This window comes from Rattus rattus, chromosome 6 (assembly GCF_011064425.1).
Source record: "Rattus rattus isolate New Zealand chromosome 6, Rrattus_CSIRO_v1, whole genome shotgun sequence".
Classification (NCBI taxonomy): Eukaryota; Metazoa; Chordata; class Mammalia; order Rodentia; family Muridae; genus Rattus; species Rattus rattus.
Window position 1 is genome coordinate 60,483,997 of NC_046159.1, and position 12,794 is coordinate 60,496,790.

Here is a 12,794-nt window from a genome sequence, read left to right on the forward strand (position 1 = left end):
CTTGCTCGCACACAGGCCTCCTTGCTCACACACAGTCCTCCTTGCTCACACACAGTCCTCCTTGCTCGCACACAGGCCTCCTTGCTCGCACACAGGCCTCCTTGCTCGCACACAGGCCTCCTTGCTCGCACACAGGCCTCCTTGCTCGCACACAGGCCTCCTTGCTCGCACACAGGCCTCCTTGCTCGCACACAGTCCTCCTTGCTCGCACACAGTCCTCCTTGCTCGCACACAGTCCTCCTTGCTCGCACACAGTCCTCCTTGCTCACACACAGTCTTCCTTGCTCACACACAGTCCTCCTCGCTCCTTACTGTGTTGCTAAGCACTAGTTGCTGCCACAGCCCCAATACCCTCCTGTCTCCCATAACTCAACCATCCAAGTCTGTTTTTCTGTCCATCCTAACCAGGTCACATTTCACAGTGTGTATCTTTACCTTGACCCCTGTATCAGTTGTGTTTGAGTTATGATTTTACTGCTGTGAACAAACACCATGACTAAGGCAAGTCTTATAAAAGACAACATTTAATTCGGACTGGCTTACAGATTCAAGGATTCAGTCCAGTATCATCAAGGCAGGAAAATGGCAGCATCCAGGCAAGCCTAGTGCAGGAGTAGCTGAGAGTTCTACATCTTCATCTGAAGACTCCAGTAAAAGACTGACTTCCAGGCAGCTAGGACGAGGGTCTTAAGCCCACCCCCACAGTGACATACCTACTCAACAAGGCCACGCCTCCTAATATTGCCATTCCCTGGGCCAAGAATATACACACCATCACAAGTTCAATTTTCTACTGCAGACCCTTTAGGACAGCCCTGTGTGCTGGGAAGGAGCTGAATTTGCCTTCTCGGTCTCTTTCTCTCTCTGTTTCATCTTTTCCCATGCAGGAAGGCATAGTCTAGAGGGTCATAGGACAAGACACAAGGGAGGTTCCCTAACCAGTTCCCTGTACTTTGTGATGTATAGACAATAGCAAGGAAATAGCTTTTGTCTTCCATCACATGTATGGGATCAGGATGCTGGGAGCATATTATAGAAAAGGCCAACAGGACAAGGAAAGTTGTCATTGTGAGATGAGTAGAACTCCTGGGCAGTTGGGGCCACCATGGGAGGCATCAGTCCCTTAGGAATAGAGCTCCACTGAGTTAAAGATATTCCTTGTTGTATGATTTCTGTGGAAACATGAAAGCGACATCTTTCCCCTACATAGATCACAGTATACCTTCATGCATTTACTGAAGTTATTTGTGGGAGCAGCCATGAGGGGTTACTCTGAGAATGTAGAAAGAAGATTCAGACAGCATGGTAACCAGAAGCCAGCTCTACACAGATAACAATTTATGCATGCTTCATCTAGAGTTCTCAGCACACCCTACATTGAAGAGTCTTCTCCTTAGCAGGAGCCATTAACAGTACAAACATTGAGAGGTCCCATGAATCTGGAAGATTCTTAGGCGTTTCATGCGGCTCCCCTGAGCTTCACAAAAACATACTTCAGTCTGGAAGGGAAATCTACACAAATATTACACCCCTTCACGCAGCGATGTCCCTCAGCTCACTCTTAGAGTTTCTTGCGCCACATACAGGGTGATATAAATGTCAACAGTGCAGGCTACTGCAAAAGACACATATTCTCTTTAGTATATGAGTCTCTGCTGTAATCACAGCCTACTTCAGAGAAAGAGCTCTCTACAACCATTCGGAACAGCCTCAGAAGTCTATGAACAGGAACGGGGATGCTTAGAAGGTGATATAAACACAAAACATCCACTCAACAGTAACAAAATAACAATGGCCTCCTTCCTAGAGCCTGTGACGGTAAGAAACCTCAGAGTTGACTCAGGATACCCTAAGACCAAGTTCTCAGCACAAAGGAGATATATTTGCCCCCAAGGGACAAAGGGCAAGGAATAAGAGAGAAACACAGGAGATAGAGAACTGGGAAGAAGGGGAAGGGAACAAAGGAGAGGAAAGAAAAGGGGCAAGGGGGAGAGATAAGGGGTATCTGTTCCAGTGGTGGGCAGGAAGGGATGGAGAGGAGACAGACATGGCCCATAGGCAAACAGCAGTTTATAACGGAAAGGGGAGAAACCTGTGCCAGGATTAGGTGTTTAATTTTGATTGGCAGTGTTAATTAGGTGAGCCAAGGGGCCCTTTGACTGCTGCACTTCAATACTTTGATAGCTGGACCTTGGCAGTCAGCCTCAGGAGGAGGAAATGGCCAAATAAGAGAACAGACCTTGGGGTTGGGGATTTAGCTCAGTGGTAGAGGCCCTGGGTTCAGTCCCCAGCTCTGAAAAAAAAAAAAAGAGAGGAAAAAAAAAAGAGAACAGACCTTAGTGGCTAGTTTCAGGGATGCAATCTAATGGTTTGTAGCGCGGAGAGGGAATGGGGGAGAAGGGTAAGGCCTGCCAGAGCTGTACCTAATGTGCTTGAGCTAGCCAGAGTCCCTTCAACGACTAATCCAGTCGAGTGTTCCAGCCTACTTATACTGCCAAATGTGAGCTCTCTCTTGTGAAGTATGTCTTAAATACAATCAGAAAACACTTGTACCCATAACAACTGTGGCACTACCACATTGTCTTAGTTAGGGTTACCATTGCTGTGACAAGATACCATGACCAAAAGCAACTGGAGGGGGAAAGGGTTTATTTGGCTTACATATCGCAGTCCATTGAGGGAAACCGAGGCAGAAATTCAAGTGAAGCGGCAGGAACCGTGGAGGAGTGAATGTTGCTTACCGGCTTGCTCCTTATGGCTTGCTTAGCCTGCTTTAATCTAGATAACAGGACCACCAGCCCAGGGATGGCACCATCCATAATGGGTTGGACCCTCCTCCATCCATCACTAATTAAGAAAATGCCACATAGGCTTGTCTGCCTACAGCCAGCCTTACGGAGGCGTTTTCTCAGTTTAGGTTCCCTCCTCTCAGATGACTCTAGCTTGTGTCAAGTTGACATAACACTAGCCATCACCTATCATCAAGTCTATCTTGATTATTAGATTATAGAATCTAACTGCAGCCTGGGTAGCAGTTTGGCTCTGGAAATGAAATCTAAAAGGGAGGGAATTTTCAACGTAGTCTCAGCCTTATTTTGTCATAGCCTGTAACAAAACCATCTGGAACACCCATCAGTGGTGGCTTGCACGCAACAAACAGCAATCACAGTAGCCTATCTCTTAAAAACATTCTAAGATTACTTATTTTTATGTGATTGAGTGTTTTGCCTTCATGTATGTACGTGTGCCATATGTGTGCCTGGTGTCTCAGAGGTCAGAAGATGTTGTGAGCTGCCCGATGGGTACTATTTACAGAACCCAGATCCCTTCCCTCTGAAGGACCAGCCACACAACAGTATAGTATAGAATACAGTTTATTCAGGGCATGGGGAGGGAGTTAGGGAGGGTGAAGAGAGAGAGAGAGAGAGAGAGAGAGAGAGAGAGAGAGAGAGAGAGAAGAAGGAGGAGGAGGAGGAGGAGGAGGAGGAGGAGGAGGAGGAGGAGGAGGAGGAGGAAAAGGAGGAGGAGAGAAGGAGAAGGAGAAGAGAGGAGGCCGGCCATGAGCACATGGAGAGAAAGGGGGAGGGGAATGGGGAGAGAAGGGACAAAGTGGGAAGAGGGGAAGAGCAAGAGAACAAGAGGGAGCAAGAGAGTGAGGAAGGGCAAGCAGCTCCTTTTATAGTCAGGCACACCTGACTGTTGCCAGGTAACTGTGGAGTGGAGCTTAGGCAGGTGGGGCCCGGGGTGAATGGATCCTCCCTATGGAGGTATGGTAGGGAAGGCTCGCTGGAAGAGGCTTGGCACAGGCTGCTGTAGCCCTGAGGGTGCCCTCAGGCCCTGGGGTGCCTTTGCAGGCAGGACACACACTACAGACTGAGCTGAAGGCCAAGCCAATGGTCCAGAGCAAACATTTATCCCGAATGAGGGCCCTCTGGGAAGGCTGTCTTTCTACCCACAGTGGAACCACACTGTACACCCGGAAGCCTACACCCAAACTTGCTGTCACAGTGTGGACAAACCTGGCTAGCTGAAGGATGTCAGTTAGCTAAGCAGCTGTTCCCACCTCCTGTCAGAATAGACACTGAGAAAAGAAAGACTGAGGTGCTATTGTCCCTTGGCCAGAAACACTTCCCAGGAGCATGATGGGAAGAAGGTTAGAGAAAGCTGACATTGTTCAAAGCCTGAGTCTGAGCCACCATGTAGGCTCTAGAGATTGGACCCAAGTCCTAAGAACAAGCAGTCAACACTCTACCAGCTGAGCTGTTTCTGCAGCCACCAGTTCTGTCACCATCGATCTATACTGGATCTGGTATGGTCTTCTACATCTCCTAGTGATGGCGCTTCCTAAGTGCCACCTTCTAAAGTACCTGCCACCTCCCAACACTGTCACCTTGCTTCAGTGCAGTGGTGTCTTGGGAACTTTCCAGATCTAAACTGTAACAGAAGCCCAACACCAAGACTACAGGAGAAGTTTCTCTCTTGTCACTACTGGAAACAAAAGAGCTTTTCTAGGGTCTTGCCTAAATCTCCATGTTCATTTCCAGAATAAGCAAACCCTGAGAAAACGAAATTCTCTGAGATAGCTCATACGGACGGCATTAATTTGGGTTCTGTTTTGAACTAAAGAGGCTGCCGGAGTGTCCTGTACACATCTATAACCTCAATGAAAGTCACCTGCATTCTGATGACACCCCACCCACCCCAAGACACTTGTCATTGTCACACTGAGAAGGAGGAAGAACTGCAGAAGGGAGGCAGATGTGGTGAATGAACTCTGGGGAATCTCTACTTGTCTCCAAGAAGACATGGATCCCCGCCTCGTCTCTAGTCTACCCCTCCCTTCAGGTGTATTTTATACTCTCCACTGCAGAACACCAGTGGATAAAGAAGTAGATTTGGGAGTTTATTTCCCACTTCTGCTGAAGGCAAGAATGCAAGTCACCCTTGCCGCTCAGTCAACACTCGGCCTTCTTATTGGACCCACCATTCCAAGATGGAGACAGAACCCATATTCGGAGTCAGAACCAGTAATCGATCAAATAGAATCAGGGTTTTTAATATCACAGTTCTTGAGGAAAATGACAACAAAGAAAATGAACCCAGAAATTTGGCACAGACAAACCAGCAACTTCACTAGAGATGTGGATCTGCCTGGAGTTAGGGGGCACCACAACCTGAAACTCCCAACTGTGAATGCTGCCCCCAGCAGAGTGGGTGGTGAGGCCACTCTCAGCATCAGGGAAGCACAGGACTTTGCACTCCCTCTGATATGCTTAGAAACCCCAGCTTCCCTCAAGGGGGGTTATCCCCACGCTAATCATCAACTCCAGGTCACTAGAAACTCAGGCCAGAAAGAATTATCACCTCCCCAGAGGTGAGCCTGGTTGGCCAGCTTCTTCCAGATGGACTCTGTCCCAGTCTGGAAGGAGTTTGCCTGGGAGCTTCCACTCTGGAAACTGAGGCTGAGGGCCAGACTGCAGGGGCTAAGGATGGACAGGCACTAAAGCTGTCCTCAGCCCTCATCTCTGTGAATGTCCCCCACTCCACTGAACCATGCACAAGGACACAGATGGGGTGGCACGTTGCAGGAATGTGGTGTGGGCTATCCTAATCTACCTGGACTCACTTCATCAGATCTGTGGTGTGGGCTATCCTAATCCACCCAGACTTGCTTCATCAGATCTTTTCTGTGGGTTATCCTAATTCACTTGGACTCATGTCATCAGATCTGTGGTGTGGGCTATCCTAATCCACCTGGACTCACTCATCAAATCTGAGGTGTGGGTTATCCTAATCTATCCTCCATGGAAAAACAAGTCAGCAAAGAAAGCTTGTTGGTCGTGTAGGAGAGATCTGGAGGATGTGCCCCAAAGCTAGTGATACCACAGGCCAGACTACCATACCTTGCCAAAAGGTCAGCACAGTCTTGTACTGCCTCTGCCTGTTCACTGAGGGAGGGGTGCTGTTCTGGCTGCTGTCCCATGATCCCTCTCCATTTCTGTCTTTGTTGCCGAGAGAGGTTATGTAAGAATGTTACGTAAGCCTTCTCCTTTATTTGCACTGACTATTGAAAAGCAGGCCTTGTGTGCTGGGACATGTACTCCGTTTCAACACCCTGAGATTCCCCACTGAGCTGGACTCCTATCTGGAGGGTCAGCCTCCACTTGTGGTTCTATTTCTGTGAATGGGGGGGGGTTGCTCCTAGTTTTGTACACACACACAGGGAGGGAAGGGAGGGAGGTGAGAGAGAGAGAGAGAGAGAGAGAGAGAGAGAGAGAGAGCGCACCAACTGCTACAGACAAATACTGACTTCATCCTAGCCAGTAAGTTGTGAGCTGAGGGCATAGGTGGGTGTCTTCCAAGGGACACTTTACATATTTACATAGAAGGGTGTCTCTCTAAGCCTGGGGCCTGAGAAGACTCATGCAGTATGGCAGGTGCATCAACACATGACTGAGGAAGGGATGGAGAAGTCAGTGAAGACCACCAGGAGCCATTAAGAAGGAGGTAAGTGCAGCCTGGGCAGGGAGAAGCCCTCCAGGGAAGGGTCTTGCTGTACACCTGTGCACACTGCTGCTTGTGACAAGTGAGCTTGGGAGGAGGGTCAGAATCCCTGGGCTCAACATAACAAGGGAGTAGGGAGCAGAGTGCACCTCAGAGGGGGACATGGGTACTAGGCAAGAGTTTCTGCACCCGGGAAGGGACGAAGAGGTGAGGTGCAGGCCCCTGAGTGAGAGTAATGGCCCCAGAGCCGTCTCAGATCCTGATTCCCTTCCAGGTTCATTCTGCGGAGGTCACGGAGTTGACTGGCCCTGCATGGATCTTCACAGTCCAGCAACTTGGCTCTGTGGTTTATAATTATCAAGCATCCAGCTTCCAGCCAATGAGGTTTCTACCAAGTCTGCTACCTCAATAAACGTCAGGTCACTGATTAGCTTCACCTTCAGTCACAAGCTCGGCAGTAAGGCTGATCTAGACCCTCAGCTTGGAGCAACTCGGTGAGTATGTTTGGGGGCAAGGTTGGGGAGGGGGTGCCTCTGCATTTGTCTGGAGTAACAGGACCTTCTCCTTCACGTTTGCTCAAATGTCTAAATGTTCAGAGTTGAGGGGCAATGGCTTTGTTGAAATTTGTTCTTGGAAATGCTGGATTTGCAATGTACACACTCTAGAGAAAGAGAGATCAAAAGGGTCGGGCATGAAGACTGGTTGCCACAGGATACTATCTCAAAATCCAAGAAACTTAGAGAGTCAGTAATGGGTCCAGGAGGGAGGCAGAGAAGGGGGCCACTAGTGCGTCTAGGGGAGTCTAGAAGGCAAGTGTTGTTTTTTTTTTTATCATGTTCTGCAGGTGAAGAAACAGGAAGAAACAGGTTCAGAAAGATTAAGTGACATCCCAGTGTCACATATCCAGGCAGGCAGAAAATTACATCCCAACCAGTGTGTCTGGCCTTCCAATACTTTCTACCTGTGATGGTTTCCTCTTAGGTCACATGTGCATGTACACACACACACACACACACACACACACACACACACACACACACACCCTTGAATAGGTTAATGACAAGCTGAGAACTTGGTTGGGGACTTATACTTATGTGGTTTCTTTTCTCTTCTTCAGCGTTAAACAGGGAAACACAGTCAGAGGTGGCTGTGTCTTTGGCCTTGGAGATCTGAGACCCAGAAGTTTCCCATGGCTCCTTATCATATCCGAAAATACCAGGACAGCGACCACAGGGTGTAGTGAATTTGTTCTGCAGAGGCACGGAGGAGCACATCTCCGCCAGCTTCCGCTACATGCTGCTGCTGCCCGGAACCTTCCTGATCTTACTCGGGGTCCCTCTTACTCTATTCTTGGCCTCAGGCTCCTGGCTTCTGGTTCTTCTGTCTACCCTTACCCTCCTTGTTTCCCTGTGGCTCCTTGCAAAATACCCTTGGGAGAAGTATACGGCAATGTGTTTGCACTCAGACATGGCTGATATCCCCAGAACCTACTTGAGTTCTCATTACTCCTGCTTCTGGGTGGCTGAGTCTAGAGGTCAGGTGGTGGGTATAATCGCTGTTCTACCAGTGAAGGATCCCCTCCTGCAGAGGAAGCAACTGCAGCTACGTCACCTCTCTGTGTCCCTGGAGCACCGGAGAGAGGGGATAGGAAGAGCTATGGTCAGGACTGCCCTCCAGTTTGCAGAGATGCAGGGCTTCAGTGAAGTTGTCCTGGCCACCAGCATGTTGCAGTATGCTGCCCTAGCTCTGTATCAGAGCATGGGCTTCCAGAAGACTGGTGAGTTCTTCTATACCTTTGTCTCTCGACTAAGGAATTCTCCAATGATATGCTTAAAATATTGCCTCACTTCTGCTCTGAATGACCTGAAGACCTGAAAGACCTGCTCTGAGAGACCTGTGAGCTCTCTCCTGTGGCCATCAGTCAGGATCTAATTGCTTCTGTAATAGTAACAAGCAAATCCAGCTACTTCAGCAAACCACTGACCCTCACTTTCAAGCACATCGGAATAAATGTTTGTGGATGGGGTTGGGGCAATGGCTACTCTTTGTTATCCATGCTTTCTGAGGTATCCTTTAGCTAATACCACAGTCATGTATAAAAAGTAACGCAGATAATAAAATTTAACTTAGCTTGTGAATCTTTGGATCATTTACGGAGCTTGGCAGGACAGCTCTCAGGGTCTCAGGACACCTTGGGTCGGCTGAAGCATGTCACTTCATTCTAGCAGTCTGGCTCAGGCAGGGATCAAGGGTTTTGGAGAGTAACAAAAGCAAAAGCTAAGGAAGTGAAGGTCTTTCTCAAACCCTGAAGGGGCCACATGCAGAAACATCCAAGACTTGGGTGGAAACTCACCTTCCTCTGTCGTAGGCGGAGTGCAGTCACAGAACCAAGGGGTAGGCTATAGCCCTGTGACTGGCCAGGCAGCCGCTCAACTGCTTCTGCACAAGGTTAGGAGAGTGGGTGCAGGTGGGGCACAGGGTGTTTTAGAAATTGTTTACACCCTTTGGCAACTGACTGGACTCCATCTTGTGGGATAGCATGCATGAATTGAAATAGGCTGGACATGGCGTGTTCCTGTAGCCCAGAAAAGCTATAGAATTAGTAAGGGGACACAACTTCATTTGTCCACACTGCCCTGGGATTCCTCATTTCTCCAAGTGCCTCCGGCCTGGATGCATTCCTGCAAGCCTTGATGTCTTAGGGTTGTGACTATTTTAATAGCAGTGTAAATTTTATCAAATGCCACCGACTTGTGTATTTTAAAATACTTAACTCCACACATCTATGTGCCTCTAATCTCAGTGCTCAGAAGGCAGAGGTGAGGCAAGAGGCTATCTGTGAGTTCCAAGACCAGCCTCATCTACATAGCAAATTCTAGGCCAGCAAGAGCTACATAATGAAACCCTATCTTAATAATAATACTTTAAAAAATAAAATGGTTAACTTTAAAATTTGTAAATGCTTTCTCCCAATAATTGGAAAATGAAGCCTATAGATTTGTCCAAAACTCTCAAGTTCACAAGCAGTTAAAGAGAGCAGTGCTGGGGTTGAGGATTTAGCTCAGTGGTAGAGCGCTTGCCTAGCAAGCGCAAGGCCCTGGGTTCAGTCCTCAAACCCAGGAAAAAGAAAAAAAAAAAAAAAAAAAAAGAGAGCAGTGCTGTCGAGGGAAGCTGATTTTTGGAGATTCCACAGATGGCAAAATGTAGACCTATGATTTGTACAAGGATTAGTTTATGTGTGTTGCAGTTTGTTGCAGTTTCCTCTCCAACCCGAATTGGCCAGTACAAAGAAAACGCAACTCAATTCATATGAAAACAATCTAGCGTCTAGATTGGGCAGATCCACCCTACACTGTCCTATTCCTAGCTCCCAAATCCCTCATCCCTTGCACCTTTTATTTGCCAGGTCTCCAGCTTCTCCTTCTCCCAGCACAACTCTCTCCTCCCTTCTTTCCTTTCTCCTCCCCCGACTCCTCCCCCGACTCCTCCCCCTCCTGACTCCTCCCCTCTCCTGACTCCTCCCTCCTGACTCCTCCCCTCTCCTGACTCCTCCCCTCTCGCTCCCGACTCCTCCCTCTGCCCAAATCTTGAGCTCTTGCCTTTATTTTACAAATTCAGAGAGAACTCCAAGGCAAACCACAACATTTCCCCCTTTTTGTCCAGTTAAAAAACCTTTTCCCTATACATATGTGAACTAAGTATTATTACCATTCTGCAATTTATAAAACCAACAATACACTCATCACCCAGTCCATCAATTTTGTTCATTAACCATGTAATCTATACTAAAAACTATACGTGACTATATCCTGGTTCTAGATCCTATGCCACCTGAAAACCACCCTAACAGATTTATCATCTTTCTCAATACTAAACCGCTTGGGTTGTCTATGAGACAACCAGTCTCCAACCACATCAGAAATCCAAGAATGATTAATATTACCTGAAAATATGGGAAGCACAAAACATGGCTTCCAAGCTTAGCCAATTTATAGAGACTGCTGATCACCTGGACAGTCCCCCTATTCCTTAATATGTCGGAGCATCAGTCTTCAGCTTCTGGCCCAGGATCATCTGACAGACCTTTGTAATGCAGATTTTGAAGGGCTGATCACCCTGCCTTGGCAGAGATTATCAGTTCACTATTCTGCATAATTTGTCCTTTTCTGGACAGTGTTTTGTCTGTAGATGAATTGAAGCAATTTGCTCAGTGGCTGTGTCACCACGATTTGAGCAACTCCATTGATGCTCAATTTCTTCTTCGAGTCTAAGGGGTCCTGTCAGGGGCAGACAGGTCTCTAGTCAAATGATCTAGACGAAGAAATGTCCATAAACGGGTTATTCTGTGGACTTCTGACGCCCTTGAAGATTTCCTATCTACATAGGCATTTCTGAACTGTTAAGCATAGACTACCGTTGGCCCTCTCTAATCGAAGTATTTCCAAAACCCATCTAAACTGACTCAGAACCATGACTTTGCTATCTGGTCTTTAGCTGGTACTGGTTAATCAACTAAAAATAATGTATAATAGCAGTTATAGGACTGGGTCTAAGACTTGTATTCTTAGATGCATAGTGGAGGCACAATGCTTATGTTAAAGTAGCAATATTAATCTCAATTATAAATCAATAAGAAAGTATACCAATGAAAACCTCGCATTTGTGTAAAATGCATTCTATACCAATGAAAAGATTGCAGCTTCAACTTTGTATCAATTACAAACATTTCTATTAATGTAAGACATAGCTGTAAAATTTTGTTTAAGAGTAAGTTTGCTAATCTATCCCTGTTTGTCTATTTCTCTAACTTCTATGTATTACTATATCACCCCCCCTTTTTTTTAAACTAAGAAGGATAGAAAAGAGGAAAGGAAAGGTAGCAATCCCTGAGTTTAAATTCTCTAGTTCCCCCTGCCCAAAGCTACATTTGTATAGTATCCCTTAAAAGAAAACATATCCACAGTTCTTAGAATAACCAGAACCATCCACCCCAACATAAGGAACTGGGACGATGATCTTCCTCGTCTGCTTCCAGCTGAATTGGGGCGAAGAATTCCCTTCTGGGGCCCAAGGGGAATTAGGAAAAGTTGGCTTTGTCGAAGTAGAGCTAGCTGGGATTTGCCTGCCAGTCACTCTGTGCTGAGAAAGTTCATCGCTTAGCTGACATCTTGACTATGACAGTCTGAAGGGCTGGATAAGTAAGCTGGCCATTCTGGAAAAGTTCTGAAAGCAAGCCTTTAAATGAAGCAGCTTCAGTGTAATTGAGGGAGAATCAAACACGAAGTTGGACTGGAAGGTCCCGGAATCTCAGCATCCCAGAGTGTGGATCATTTCAGGGCTGTCTTTCTCTTCTTTCATCCTGCAGCACACAAAACTTTACAAGCATCATATGGTTCTGTAAGCGCATTCACATGGAGTAAGCAGGGTGCACAGCTTAGTTAATAAAGATCAACAAAGAAAGGTGACTGCCTTTCTTCAGGTTAGTTTGATCATATAATCAAACCGTAACATAATTTTGTAATACATGCCATTTTACAGGATGCATGTAATAACAAGTTATGAGAAATTCGTACTCAAAATGTTACTGGCTGTTTATAGACATTTTAGTCTCAGCCAGTTCATACACGGAGACCTAAACATCCTCATATATACATCACCTATTTGTTGATTGTCTTAGTCTCCCTTTTCTTCTGTGTTGCCAAGGACTTCAGGAGGTCTCCCCTTGTCATGTCTGATCTTTATCAGCTTGGAAGGAACCCACAGCTTTTCTTCTCCTGTAGAAACATAGGCATAACCCCTTCCCCAGCGTAACACATTTCCCATTTTCCATTCTGACGTCAGAATATCCTTAATATAAGCAGGCTGGTTTAGTTCAGTAGTCTTTTCCACAATCCAATGTCTTTCAGCAGCTGTGCTGTTTCGTTCATCAGTATTTAAAAAATTTAAGGTTACTAAAGCACTATGTAGCCTATCTCTGGGAGTTTTTGTTGCCCCTTTTTGCCTATTAAGCATCTCCTTTAGACTTTGATTAGATCTCTCCACAATCGCTTGTCCTGTAGTATTGTGTGGTATACCTGTAACATGTTTTATATTATAATATTCAAAGAAGCGCTTAATCTTGTTAGAGATATATGCTGGACCATTGTCCGTTTTAATTTGTATGGGTATTCCCATTACAGCCATAACTTCTAACAAATGTGTAATTACAGAATCGGCCTTTTCTGACGCTAAGGCGTCAGAAATCCTGAATATGTATATGTATCTATAGTATGGTGTATGTATTTCAGCTT

At 46.5% G+C, this 12,794-nt stretch overlaps 1 protein-coding gene across 1 annotated transcript; it reads left to right on the forward strand.

Moving 5' to 3' along the window:
- The first annotated feature begins 7,626 nt into the window (after positions 1-7,626).
- On the forward strand, positions 7,627-8,642 carry LOC116902745 (N-acetyltransferase family 8 member 3-like). The gene is given in 2 exon segments (XM_032905093.1): positions 7,627-7,730; positions 7,733-8,642. Coding segments are annotated over 2 exon segments (684 nt in total). The 5' UTR covers positions 7,627-7,693; the 3' UTR covers positions 8,380-8,642.
- Positions 8,643-12,794: the final 4,152 nt, after the last annotated feature.